This window comes from Haemaphysalis longicornis, unplaced genomic scaffold, assembly GCF_048455015.1.
Source record: "Haemaphysalis longicornis isolate Haplotype H1 unplaced genomic scaffold, Haemaphysalis longicornis Haplotype H1 scaffold_6, whole genome shotgun sequence".
NCBI classification, from domain to species: Eukaryota; Metazoa; Arthropoda; class Arachnida; order Ixodida; family Ixodidae; genus Haemaphysalis; species Haemaphysalis longicornis.
The window spans coordinates 64,157,874-64,172,703 of NW_027526407.1; the positions used below are offsets into that span (position 1 = coordinate 64,157,874).

The window sequence follows — 14,830 nt, forward strand, 5'->3', positions numbered from 1 at the left end:
AGAGAAATTTAACGAGGTGGGAAAGGCAGTGCCATGCACCTTGGCCGTTTGCAATGTATGGGCGTATTGGTCACAAGGATTCTCCAAGGGGCCATAGGGAAGTGCTGTGGAAGCCACCTAGTTTTGGGGGTACACAACTTTAGAGGTAAACCATGGGTGTTATGTAGTTAAATGTAACTACATATAACTATACAGTTATAGCTATATAAAACCTATGTAACTAACTATATAACTCAGTTATAACTATATAACCTATACACAAGTATATGACCCGATATTTGTAAACCTAGTTTATAGGGTACTTCTAGCAGTGTGCTCCGGAGAGTGCACTGCTAGAAGTGCCCTAACAAGTACATAACATAAGGTTTCTTGGTAGTAAGTATTTTCATTATAAATACAGTGAAACCTCGTTAATTAGAACTCAATTCAAATTTTCGAGCCCAATCGAGTTCAAGGTAACGGGGTTTGACGGTTTTTGTGGAACTAGACTGGACAAGCAATCGCACTAAGCTACTGTCAGAACAAAAATCAATTCTCCCAATAACTGAACTGCTTTCACACTCTAATCCACGAAATTTGACATCTACTTCATTTATATTTTTGAAGGTCTTGCTTCAAAAAAGCATCACGCGACTATAACCGACGTAGCTTAGGGGATGACTGCCAGTAAGCGCTGTTCTTTGATTCATTAAGGACTGAAGACAATGTAGAATATTGCCATCAATTTTATTAACCTCGTTCAAACTACCTTTCGTACAACCCACATGAGCTTTGTCACAATGGCCAACTGACGTGACAAGTCGTGTCGGTTTACAAAATAAATACAAACGGGTGACAAACAAGGTAGCCACGGAATTTCTCACCTAGTATTTTGTTTAGCCTCCTTAACACTCAAATGCATACCACATGCAGAGGTGTGCGATTTGAAGCTTTGAATAAGTCATGAGTAGCGTTTGCTATACAATTCAATTTCCGCACAGTTGTACTGTTCGCAGTAATCGAAATTTTCGATTAGAACTTTGCAAATAAAAAGTTGGGCCCCACCGCACAACACGAAAAGTTTTCAAACTTTGCACAGCAAGGCGTTTTTTGGGTTGGCTTTTTAGCACGACGCCAAAGTTGTGCAAGGAAGCCTGACGCATGAGAGCCTCGCTTGAAACAAAAATAATGTGTACCGACTACCTTGTTAGCTGAAGTGGAACGCTACTTAAAGGGGAAATTAAGACAAAATACAACTTTTATTTTCGAAATAACTGTGCTTCAGCACCTCGGTCAGCTTTATTCTAGCTGAAAACGCAAGTGAAAAAAAAACAAGCGCAAAAAAGGGCAAAAAAAACAAGCGCAAAAAAGGGCAAAAAAAAGGGCAAAAAAAGGGCAAAAAAAAGGGCAAAAAAAAGGGCAAAAAAAAGGGGCAAAAAAAGGGGCAAAAAAAGGGGCAAAAAAAGGGGCAAAAAAAGGGGCAAAAAAAGGCAAAAAAAGGCAAAAAAAGGCAAAAAAAGGCAAAAAAAGGGCAAAAAAAGGGCAAAAAAAGGGCAAAAAAAGGGCAAAAAAAGGGCAAAAAAAGGGGCAAAAAAAGGGGCAAAAAAGTGCAAAAAAAGGGCAAAAGAAACTCAAAATTTGCGTTACAGTGACGCGTTATAGGCAGGAATGACGTATGGGCCAACACTAAAGCCACAATTTCTGGCCCATTCAGGTGGTGCGATCAAACGAAACTAGTGGCCCCACTACAATCGTCCAATCACGTGTCTTAGCGGAGGCCGACGTAGGCGGCCGTCCATAGCACAAACAAGATTCTGTGATGTCATAGAAAAGTCGCTGTAAAGTTGCTTGGGATTTACTACTGCTTTATCGTCGTTCATTAATATCTCCTTTGTTCAAAGTTCTCTCTTAGAGCGGGGTCTTATCAGGACAAAGCAGTCTTTCTAATCAACCAAACTTGCATTTTGTCTTCATGACCCTTTTAAATCCATAAGCCAGAAAGCAGTTTTCTATCAATACATCAGCATATGTGTGAGGAGTCGAGAGTTATTGTTGGCAATGCGTGCAGTAAGGCGTTACCACCACTAGCACACAGCCTGTTTTGAATGACCCGAGAGGCTGCAGCCAGTCAAATACACTTTCCGTATTCACAGCATATTGAGAAACCCGTATTTTTCAAGGGCAATGTATGCAAGTTTGTTCCACTGCTTTTAACGTTAACCTTTGTGTCTATGTACTTGATCAGAAAATGGTGGAATAATTGAGTTCTAACTGACTAGCTTATCTTCCTTGTAGCTGTGTATTACAAGCTCTGCACACACTAATGCAAAAGTATTCAAAATGAAAATTTTTAAATTTCATTCGCAGTTGAGTTTTACTGGTATTTGTACTCAATTCACCGTTTCAAATTTAATTCTCGCGTCTCTAGTAGCCCGGAATATGCCTCAGAGGTTTTTTATCACATGCGAGCTTGTTTTAAAAAAACACGTGTGGAGTCGATGTGCCCCCACTTATAAAAATGCCCTTAGGGATTAACAAGTTAATGGCCACTCCTGGCTGTGGCAGAATTCAGTTTTGCACATGCCAAAGTGCCCGTGTCGATTGAAGAAGAACTTATTTCGGATGAAATGAGCAAAGGCAGGAACATTACAACACAACCCGTTTGGATCGAAACACTGTTGAAATAAAGCTTGGACTTCTACCCTTCTGTGGCTGAGCCTTGCATGGCAGCGAGCGCAAGTGAATATTGTATAACCTAGCTTTCTGCCTGAACTTTCACAGTTCAATCTTGAAATGCAAAATCTCGGTAAAACAGGCAGCACATCCTGGGCTGCCGCTTAAAATGCATGTGTCGCCTGTAGGCGATACGAGTGTTGCTAGTGATGCCAGTGTCGCCAGTGACGCAAACAGGCACTCACGTGTCGAAAACCTTGAAGTTACTGGCGAGCTCGTCGGAACGGTAGACAAGTACAGATGTGGAGTTGCAGACCGCGACGTAGCCGTAGCCAGAGATGGTGGTCGTCTCCATGTCCACCGCCATCGGCAGATGCACCTTCACGATGTGGCTCAGAACAGTGCCAGCTGCATCGAAGCGAACAACCAATCCACAGCTTGAAGACATTGCTTGTCCTTTCATTTCAATTTGGATTACCAGACGCAGTTCTTACGCGTACAAAAATAAAGCCAAGACAAGCCTCTATCTCAACTCTAATTTTTTTCCCCCTTTGTGTATGCATTAGGCAAAGTGCTACACACTGAAGCAGTTCTGCAGAGCTGCACGTCTGCATCGAAAACTACTCTGTGCATTATCAAGATATTGTTTTGAACGTTGGGTGTAAAAAAGGCGCGCTATTTCGTTCTGCAATGTAATTGGCTGTAGGCACCAAGTCTGCTCCACTGGCTGTGAAATTAGTCACTTGGTGAGCAGTGGCAAATCATATACCGTATTTCACTGCTACAACCTACGAGTCAAGTATCCCGTTCCACTGAATTGCCACTAGCATTCCTCATAACATGTTTGCCGTATACTGCAAGCACTCCCAATTTGAGTGACAAGCAGAACCACAGCACTGAACAAAAACATGAAGCCTGTAGTTGGCATTAGGTGTAGCAGCAAAGCTGCCAGTGAATAGTGATAAGGTTCGCAAAATAGGAGTGTCCCTTCACAGGGTGACATTCTCCCCTTTTGCGACACGTTCCTAAAATAACCATGAGTGCCTTCCTATGTTTGAATTAAGGGGGACCGTGGCAATTAAAAAGACTTATTTATTGGTCAAATTCGAAGTATTTATGTAACTAACCAACCTTACAAAAATGAAATCTGTTTAAGGATACCTTCTATACTTTAAAGGAGCCATGAAGACAGAATACAAATTGGGTTTATTAGAAAGACAGCTTAGTCCCGATAACAATGATACCAATATCATCGCAATCTTCGAACAAATAACGGAGATATGAAAGAAAACGTGAAGCAGTCGCGACCCCCTAGCCAATTTCCCGCAACTTTTCCATGACGTCACGGAACCTTGTTTGTGCGATTGGCGGCCGCCTAACTGACCTGTCGCGACGACACATGACTGGACGTCTGTAATGGGGCCTCTAGTTCCATTTGACCGCATCACTTCAATGCTAACGTGCAGTTAACTCACTGAAAATTGTTTTATTGTTGACCCGTATGACGTCATTCTTGCTCATACACGTCACGGTGGCGCAAAATTTGAAAGTTTTTAAATACTTTTTGCTTTTTTTCGTTAAAAAACATCTTTTGTGGTTCTAATGGAGCTGAGTGAGATACTGAATCCTAGTTCTTTCAAATTCTTTCAAACTTGCATTCGGCACAATTAACTGATTAGGCAAGGACTCAGGACGTTTATGTCTGTATGATGAGAAATGTCTTCTGTGCAAGGAGGCTACTAAATTATTGCACTATATCCTTTAAGTATGAAAAAAGAAGAAAAGTTCCACCTTCCTTTCAAAATCGGAAATAGTTTCATGTCAAAAAGAAAATAAAACTTCCCTCTTTTTCTGGATGTTTAATGGAAATAAAGCAAAATCTAATAGCTTTTTTGCACAAAACAGACCTTCCCGATCACACCGACATAAACATCTTGAATTCTGGCGTTAGCTGATTAATCTTGGGGTAGCTGTGATGGTAATTAGTCTGATAACTCAAGCACAGAAGATATTTTTTAACTGATTTCAGTTTTATTATTAAACTAGTTAATTACATAAATGCTCCTAATTTGATTGCATTTCATCCATAAAAAGTTTTATTTGCCACGTCCTCCCTTCAACAATCGTAATGATCAACACGCAGCAACCTTTGGTACACCTGCGTTTTTATATTCTTACTCCAATGGAAAAAATTTAGCTTCTTCACTCAGAAACCTAAACTTGCCTCCTTGCAATCAAGAGCAAAACAAGCACTCATCGACTTATCCAATGCGGTTATTCTCTTTACGAGCGAATGTGAATCCGTGAATCCACGATTTGAAAATAATGATTAGCCTCACCCTGACGAATGTCGGTGAACCCGATGTTGGCGTAGGCGGATGGAAACAGCAGGAGGAGAGCTCCCTCCTGCTGCGACTGCAGCCAGCGAACCTTGATGGGAACTTCGGTCATTTGAAGAGAGAAAAGCTGCAGGGATGAGACGGGACGAATGGGAACAGGTCATGCATTGCTGAGCGCACAGGCGCATTGCGACACCAAACCTGTTTGACAGTGTACCCATATGGTACCCATATGGGTACCATATGGGTACACATATGTACATATGTACACATATGTACACATATGTGTACCCATATGTTTGTTTAATAAAACTTATTTTCAATTTAAAAAAATTCAAAAAAATCAAAAAGTGCCCTATACAAGCCACTTTAATATGGATTAAGCTTTCACCCTTTTATGGAGGAAGGGCTCAGTTTGCAAGGACATTAAGCATGTTTTACGTATGTGAAGCCTCGTTATACAACATCACCATGCAATTCCAAAACTGGAGATTGCTTCTTTTGGTGTACGCGTGAGCATAACTCTAAAAGATTGTCCTGGTCTGAACATCCTGCAATATGACATCGTGCGCAACAAAGCCCTGTTGTGTCTTTTACGGGGCAACGCCTTATGAAGTCTGCTGGCTAAGAATCGTTTCCAACCTACATGCGTTATGTTTGTATTGTGATTGCTTGTAACATTTTTTAGAGCGTGAAATTTTCTTCATCACCCGCATCTGGCATAGCATGACAGGCAGAGGCTGACCTTGTAAGCACGTTCTTGCTCCGTCACACACTGATGCGCAGGGAATAAAAAGATTACGTGCAGGAATCAATGTTCAATTGTTGAGCTTGGTTGACTACTAGTGTAAAATTTGGTAAACTGTCTCCACTCCCACTCATTTTTTAAACTAATTTCGGTCAAAGTTGCAAGGCATGTAAAATTCTGCGGTGCCCACGATTTGCCTTATCACTGAGGAAGCCCTACGCCAACCACATACTAATTTCAATTTGGCTAGCCACGTCAATGCAATCCCTGCGCGTTTAGATTTTGGGATATGTGAAGACCCCAGGATTTTTTAAACCGATTCATATAGTCCACTACGCTGAGACTCGCAGCCCATCTTTAGCATTAGCATGCTAAACACCCCCCCCCCCCAAAAAAAAAAAAATTAAAGCAGTGTCAGCACCATAGCTCTTCCAGGAGTGTGAGAGCAAATGGACAGAGACGCAGCCCTCTTTTCTGTACAGGGAAGTTCTTGACTACGTCCCGCGTAAGTCATCCTACCCCATTCTGTTCCACTCCCCTGGACTCCAATGTCCCTGGACCAGTTCTCACCATGGATTCCCCAGCGGCGTCCACTTCGTAGGCCACCAGCTTGGCTGTTGAACCCGTGCGGATCACCAGAACGAGGAACATACTCTGCAAGTTCTTTTCGTTGCGCAGGAAGACGGTGGCGTCGACGATATCGTCTGCGATAGCGGCAGCGGTTTGCTCGTGAACGTGCAGGAGAAAGAGCACAACACAAAAGTACGTAACAGGAAAGCTCAAACAACTCTGAAGCAGATGACTGTGCTTATGTAACAATGGCAACACTGCGGAAAGCCGCGACAGCAGTACGCAGAACTACCGTATTTTCGCGCGTATAACCCGCACCTACCAAAAATGCGAAAATTTCAGTGGCAAAGTAGGGGTGCGGATAATACGCGGGCTTTTTCCTTTAGTGCAGCTTTACGGCAATGCGCGTTGTCGAGAAGCTCCTACGCAGTAACGCTGACAGCCTTCCATGGCAGCGATTGCGCAAAACATACAAGGACAAGGAAGAACAAGGACGAGTGCACTGAATTTTATTAGTGAATTGTGACAAATTTGGACTTGCAGTCGTGTATTCTACATGCTTAATATACGCTTTTCCTGTCAACGTAGTAAGCGATGTGTCGCTTGCAGCCTTTCCTGTTTCATATGTGAGGGCAATACACGAGTATTTTTTTCTTTTCCGGCGGGCTGAAAGCGGGGGTGTGGATTATACGCGCGAAAATACGGTAAGCACGGTCACGAAAGCAGCAATTAAGAGTGTCGGAGTGCAGTGCAGTGAGAATATAGAAGATGCTCAAACTTTCGTCCTTTTAATGACACGGCCCGGACAACTTTGCTTTAGTTGCTTTTAGACTGTCAGAAGGGGCATCACTGAACATTCCCACCGCTTTAGTGAACGCGGTAACTGGAAGCTCCAAATGGCACGGAATCTCACTGAAAATCGCAAGCTGGTGAAATCAAGAGAGTTCCATGGACGATAACAGGCAGATCAAAAGAGGGGGGGGGGGGTGTATGTTGAGGAAATAGTAAAATAGATGTGCTATCTCATCACCTACTGCAGGCATTCACTAATGGCGTTCGTTGCGCCTCAGTTTCGGAGATTTGATGAAGCCAACTTCCTAGCTCGCCGCGCAACGGGGTAAGAAGTTGGCTTCACCGCGAAGTACGCACATCCACGCGTGTTCGGAAGAAGCACGAATGTGAAATGTGAATCGCACTGCACACAATTACTTCAAGGAGCTGAAATAAAGAAGCTTCTGGTAAGTTGAAGAGTTAAAATTACCACACTATTTTACCTAATTAACCCATGCGATAATTTTTGACTCGCTTCGAAAGAAATCGTGCCATTTGTGCATTTAAGTTGATATTTTCGTTATCGTTTTGGATTTGTTCACGACTGCACCTCTCCCCGCACAAGACGCACCGTTAGGTTGGCTTTTCTGCACGACACTGTAGAGTTGCAAAATAGACAAGTGCGCGGAAAGCAGTGTGGCTTGCGTGCAAACGCAGGTGACTTCGTGGCGTGGCCCGCACTCGAATTTCCCTAGAACTTCACTGTTAAAACAACTACCTTACAGTATCTTATCTGCTTGAAACCCTCCAGAAAGTTCACTCTAGCAGCAACCGGCTGTGTCTGGAAATGTACTTCGCCAGCTTACCCGATCCGGAGCTGAACCGGAACATGGCGTTCTGAGTGAGCAGGTCAGCGTTGGGGCTGGCGAACCTCCAGACGTGGACGCTGTTTCGCGCCACGCCCATGACGTGGTCCGAGTGGTTGTGGTGCACGTGGGTCCACCGGACAGCGCCGTACACGTCCGTCTTGACGCCCGAGAGCATCAGCTTCGTCACTTGCAGCTCTTGAAGAACAAAAAAAAAGAAAGAAAACAAGCATATTCGAGGTGAGCAGTCGGATACTCTAAGCACGTTAACGAACGCGTACTGCAAAAATATGCAGTAGGCTGCCGTTAAGAATTCGAAGAGACCGTAAAAGTGTGGCAGGCCATTACGACTCCGCAAGTGTAAGATCACTGCAGCATGGAAACATAACGGCCAGTTGACAGTTAAAATGTGAAAGAAATAAGGAAGAAACCCTTCGATGGCCTGGCAATAATATATGTCGGTACAACTGCCAGTGGTTTCCGGGAACTATATATAATATATATAGTATATAAATATATAATATATAAACTATATATAATATATATAGTTTATAGCTATATATAGCTATATATATATAAACTATACTTAATATATATGTCGGTACGACTGCCACTGGTTTCGGTGAACGTCTAGCGCCTCTTCTATTCATTTGAAATACTTTGTAGCTAGGTCTCATTTCACCGAGCATTGAGTGAGGGGATTTCGAAGAAAACATTCAGCGTGGCAACAGCGTTGCAGCACAAAGCCAGGCATTACAAGGCGTAAATCAGTCAGGGCACTGGCGTACGCATGGATGTGTGCGTGTGTGTGTGTTTGGGGGGGGGGGATTTAGACTTCCCCTATTTTTTTTTTCATTCTCGGAAGGGGCAGGGGTGGCGAACAATACATGAATACCTATTATTTCCGTCACAAGCTATGCGCCAACCATAGGCAGCTTCGGTGCATGCCCGCAGCACGATAATCAGCCATTTTGTAATTTCACAGAGAAAAAAAATGAGTAAAACATCGGGAAACCACCATACAGATGCTTTTATATAGATGTGAATAAATCCCTCACTATAGATTTAAATTTTGTTTTACTTTTCCTCCCTTCATGCTCTCCTTTTCTTTTTGGAGGGGAGGGCCCCCTCACTTACAAAGTGAAATCCTGCGTACGCCGCAAAATAAGGGTAGCCATGTTAAACGTATAGTAATTATATTAAGCAATATTTTTTTAGACAGCGGCAAGTTGCCATTGTGCGAACTAATAAGTGTGCAGAAATTTCGAACGAAATGGTGCGCTTATAGAGCACCTTGGAGGTTGGATCCCTGGCTATAGCACCACCTTTATGTTAAGGCTCAAACGCCCTACTTTGCGCGCAGCAACCTCTGATTGTATAGGTTTTAAAGTAACTGAAAATGTAAGTGAGCATATATCCTCGAGTTTTTGTCCGTTTTTAGCTTGTTTCGGCTGATTTCACGCAAACAGGCGAAGCCTTCCGTATTTTACAGTTCATAGCGCACTTACGCCAATATTGATATGCATAGCAGAGGGATGGAGCGACGCGGTGTGCGACGGCCGACATTAGGCCTAACGCCACGCTTTGTGGTCTGACGTCATCCACCGGTACCCGCAGCCCATTGTAGAATAAACATGACGTTACTTGGCGCGTAAGGCTCAGCTTGAAGGTAACCTTATGTTACGCCTAAACATAAAAAGTTAGGCCTAACTTCATGCTTTGAAGTATAACGGCAGCAGATTTGTAAAATTAGACAGGAAGATTGATCTGATTGAGGTTTTAACGTGCTGAGGCCAAACAGGCGATGAGGCACGCCAGACATTTTGCGAGAGGGCTCCGGATTAATTTTGACCACCTGGGGATCTTTAACGTGCGCCGAAATCTCGCACACACGGCCGTTTTTGCTTTCCGCCTCCAACAGAAAAGCGGCCGCCGCGGCCGAGAATCGAACCCGCGACCTCGTGCTCAGCAGCGCAACACCTTATCCACTGAGCACGGCCGCTGGATGAAGGGCGCACTGTGTGCGCTCTCATCCAGCGGCCGTGCACTGAGCCACCGCGGAGGGTGGAAAAGTGCAGCGTTCTCGCTCGTTGGAAACATTTGACTGTTCTGTGTGCCTTTGGTACCATTGGTAAAATAGAGCTGTAAACCCCCTCATAAATGGAGTCAGTGCACGTACTGAAGGAAAGCAAAGATATGTACGCGAGCGCGAAAAGAGCGGCGCAGGTTTCTCGAGTGCTTTGCGTGCACTCGACTGGGGCTCACCTTCGCGATCTCCAATGCTGGACTTGGTCCTGAAGTTTGAGTGCATGAGCTGATCGTCGCTGACGAACTGTGGCACGGCGCCGGAACTTGGATGGGACACCGGCGCTGTGTGGCTCTTGATGACTTGCAACGCCGCCTGGGACAGTCGCGCCTCGAGTGCGGCGGGCAACGCCGTCTGAACAAAGGGAGTTGGAACACCGCATTTAAAACCAGGGCCCGTTTGCCCGAACGCGATAAGTGTGGGAACAAGTTCTCAACTACGACTTCAGCGCTGTTTAGGAAATATGTCGTTCGCCAGAAACTAATATAAACGCTCGGTTAAGGTGGCGTTTTCGTCGGGTTTTCTGGCAACCGGTTTATTTGCCGTGGCCGACTTCGACTTATTGGGGACTTATTCGTAAGCGGGAACTTATGCGTGCGGGCAAGCGGGCCCAGTTATCTATAGTCGGGTATTTGAATGTGAAACCTATCGCAAGAAAACTAAGAAATAAACGCAGGAATAGACAAAGCCGACTACTTGTCCTTCCCGCGATGACGCAGCTGTTTTGAGTGAATATGGAACCGCGTTTGGCGATACTCAAGATCAGTGCGATAGCATTCTTTGTGGGCGTGGTATGGCGAACGGAAGGCAGCGCAAAAAAAGAACAGAAGGAAATTAAACGCTTCTACGCTGTAGATTATCTTTAAAAATTTTGTTCGCACGAAAGAGGTGCGCAGCACAAGAATACGACGGGAACTAGTCGAATACCTTGCGTCGTGTCGCGTTTGCGCAACTAAGTAACTTCCCGAATTCTTGCACGCTGGCTATACACGCATGTATCCACTTTGACCATAGCTGAACCGTCTGATCTGCTCGGGTATGCCCATGCCCTATTTGAAGGAGCCACGATGACGAGATGCAACCTTGTTTAATTTGAAAAACTAGCCTTTGGAAACTTATCTACTCCAGCCACAAGGTTTTGTTAAATCGAATAAACGGACGTAATATTGAACTCAAATTTCGTGCCGCAGGACGTCAGCAGTGACGCATTAAAGGCAAGCAATGGACATCCTCGATTTAACACCTAGAGATCAGGGGTCCTACAGAAATGCGCGGGAAAATGAGCACCGGATCGCGTCCGGCAAGTACGTGCAGAATCCGGGACTGAAAATCGAGGAGATCCGATAAAAACGGTTATATAGCATCCAGAATATATGAACCAGACATTTTGTGTTCAATGCCCTTCGTCCCTCGGAGGACCCTCACCCATTCGAGCCACAACGGCCACGCGTCTCACCTCTGTCACTGACGGAAGTACAGTGGTGAGCTCGCTTAGGGTGAGCACGGAAGCGCATGACCTGTGCATGTTGAGCGCATGCGCTGTGCATGTCGAGCCAAAATTTCCTTTCAGCGCGCGCATCGGGTCTCAAAGCGTCTGCCAGTTTTCTGCTATGTTGCGCGTCGTCTGCTATTGGTGTCTCGTTTTGAACATCGAATCCTCGATCCTTGTGTGAACATGCTTGATAAAAGTCACAACGGTGCTTTTCCACCGTAAATTGAATCGAGGTTGTAGTGCCCGAGTTCACTTCAAGCTCAATTTATTTGATAAACATTGTGCGCATGTGTTCCGTCGGTTTTAGTGGCAATAATTTACAAAAAAAATAAAGTGCTAGCTACTAAAACGAGAGTCATCTTTTATCGAGTCTGCTTAAAGAAAGCTCGCGAGTTGCGCTGTGACAAACCGATTGCATTGCATTTAAGTTAATGAACGAATAACCGGTCACTCAGAAACATTTTTCTTGCGGATTGCTGTTTCCAGTTATTTATACAGCGGCCGATTTTCCGCAGCGCTACAAGAAAGATGAAGTTAGCAGACGACGATCAGATGACACGATGCGCGCGCTGTCGCATTTAGCCTCGCTCGACACTTGCAGCGCATGCGTGCTGCTTCGCGCATCCCATGGTAGGGCGGCCACGCGCTCCCGTGTTCACCTTAAGTGAGCTCACCGCTGTACTGTGGCCTGTGGCTAAGACCCGGCATCGGGTATGTCGTCTCCTTTCCCCATCTTTCTGAACCAGGACTGTATATTAAATTTTAAGGGCCGTATATTAAAACGAGTCGACGCATCCATTCGCCGCCGTAAAACCAGCAAAGCCCACTTTTTTAATGGAGGCACCACCCATTGAGGCACGCGTTGAATGCGTAACTAATATTTAGACTGGTTTCCGAACGTGCACCGTTCGTAAAATTTCTGTTCACGCTGTGAAAAAAAAATGGACCATAAAAAATGCCCAAATAAAAATTGTAACCTGGTCCCGTCCGCAGCAGCCACCACGCGGGTTAATCCCAATGTGCTTCGACGCAATTCAAACAGCTCGAAATACGCACGCGGTGCTTATGCTTCGTTTCCGGTATACAGTATACTGCGAAAAACCTATAGAGCGTAAGTCCACACTTCTATGAATTCGTGAATTCGCTTATAAATGGCCCCACGTCTGCTTACGCGCCTTGCATCAACTTATACAGACAGGTAGCAGCGTCCGTATTAGTACATCGTGCCAGGTTCAAGTCAAGTTAAGCGCACCAACTAGAAAATCTACTTGTTATACTAAAATAGAAAGGCTGTACCAGCGAGTATTGTATGTGGACGGACATATTTACAAGCAGAGTAGAACTGTGCATGCTTGAAAATTAATATGGAGAAAACTAAGGTAACGCTCAATAACCTCGGGAGACCACAGCGGTTTGGGACACGTGGCGAGGCAGTGGAAGTGGTAAGCGAATAAATTTAAGGCCAAGTTGTGACCCCGGAACCCAATCATGAGGCAGAGATAATTAGAAGGATAAGAATGGGTTGGAGTGCACTCGGCAGGCATTCTCAGATAATGAATGGCAGCCTACCATTGACACCGAAGAAGAAAGCGTATAACAGCTGCATCTTACCGGTACTCGCTTATGGGGCAGAAACTTCGAGGCTAACTAAAAAGGTTCAAATTAAATTGAGGACGACTCAGCAAGCAATGGAACGGAAGATGATAAGAGTAACGTTTAGGGACAAGAAAAGAGCGGAGTGGGTCAGGGAAGAAACGCGTGTTAAGGACATTTTAGTAGAAATTGAGAAGGAATGGGCGTGACCAGCTAGGCATGTGATGCAAAGGCAAGGTAACCGTTTGTCATTAAGGGTAACAGAGTGGATCCCTAGAGAAGGCAAGCGTGGCAGGGGGCGGCAGAAAGTTAGATGGGCAGATGAGATCGAGAAGTTTGCGGGGATAAGTTGGTCGCAGTTAGCACAGGGCCGGGATAATTGGAGATCTATGGGGGAGGCATTTGCCCTGCAGTGGGCGTAGACAGTTCGATGATATCTACAACGAAGAGATATGCTTGCTACGCGTATTCCCTGCAAAGCAATGCTAGTACTGCCACCAGTATTTCTTTCTCTATGATACTGCCGTAAACCTCGTACGTTAGCGCAAACCTCCAATCGATAGTTACCCTCGACGCATCCCGCGTCGGAAAGTTAACATCTCTTCAAAAAACCACCCAAACAGTGATTGTCGCCTGTACTCACAGCCGTAGCGCAGTCGCAGGAGCACGCCAGAAGTACGAGGAGAAGCCAAGCGCCGTTCACGCCCATCTTCCACGGCGGATGGGGCATCGCCCTCGAAGCGGTGGGGACTCTTGGAGCACACATCACCGGTCGTTTTCGGTCCAGCACATTCAATGTCATATCTTCAGCGGCGGATGCACGGCTTCACAGTTCACACGCGAGTAATCGGCGAGTTTAGAGTCCTCCGGAACAGTGCTGTTGCTGTTCCAGAAGACTTGACCGCGGTGGTACCGCGACGCTGGAGATTGGAAACGCGACAACGCCCCCCTTCTGGTTTTTAAAGGTGAATGTAGCCCCCTTCTGTAGCCAATGACCAGCAAGCAGGCATGCGGGTTACGTCAGACTGTTTTAAACCAATAAAGCATAGATACTTTGAATGACGTCATGATTGGGACCATCTGGTCGTCAGCGAGGTGTCAGCTGGTTTGCACCTTCGGCCTGCTGTCTTCGGGCCGGTGATTGGACTTCTTGAGCCGCGACTGATGACGTTCTTTTCCTATCGACTAATCAGAAGAGCGTACTTTGATTATTCGTTTCCGGGTGATGACATAACGTCCAAGCCTTGTTGTCGCTGTAGTTCTTCACCGCAGTAACTTCCTACCGCTTTTAACACGCGCCAGCGGTTATGCGTAGATAATTCTTCTATTTTTTTTTCTTTTTAAGCCTCGGGGCCACCACAGATCGCGAAGTCACAAAAAAAAAAGGCTTTGCGTCATTCCCAGGTTGGTCAAAAGTTATTCTGCGCATGGGCGGCAACGCAAGAACTGTTTGTTGGAAAAAGGTATCCATTATCTATTGACGATCTGCAAGCTTAGCGCGAAGGCAAGTACCACACGAGTTGCATTCCCAGACAGCCCAGAGAATACGCCTTACAACACAGTCCAGGCCGTGAAGTTTTTGTGGGAACAGCGAACTGCCAATGGGCATGCTGAAATGTGATCTGAAGCGCGTGCGTGAAATTTGGGCCAGTTTCATGTTGGTGTTTTAAGGCACAGGTTCTGCCCATATTGATATGGAATAGAATAGCGATT

General features: G+C 45.2%; 1 protein-coding gene across 2 annotated transcripts in view; it reads right to left on the reverse strand.

Moving 5' to 3' along the window:
• The window catches only part of LOC144142831 (uncharacterized), a 40,351-nt gene extending 26,264 nt beyond the window's left edge, over nt 1-14,087 (reverse strand). For both annotated transcript variants that reach the window (XM_077674608.1, XM_077674607.1), the window contains exons 1-6: nt 13,761-14,087; nt 10,212-10,386; nt 7,947-8,144; nt 6,310-6,443; nt 4,992-5,118; nt 2,898-3,060 (exon numbers count right to left, since the gene is read on the reverse strand). In XM_077674608.1, coding sequence (XP_077530734.1) covers nt 2,898-3,060; nt 4,992-5,118; nt 6,310-6,443; nt 7,947-8,144; nt 10,212-10,386; nt 13,761-13,919 — 956 coding nt within the window. In that variant the 5' untranslated portion in view covers nt 13,920-14,087. The remainder of the gene's footprint in view (nt 1-2,897; nt 3,061-4,991; nt 5,119-6,309; nt 6,444-7,946; nt 8,145-10,211; nt 10,387-13,760) is intronic.
• Nucleotides 14,088-14,830: the final 743 nt, after the last annotated feature.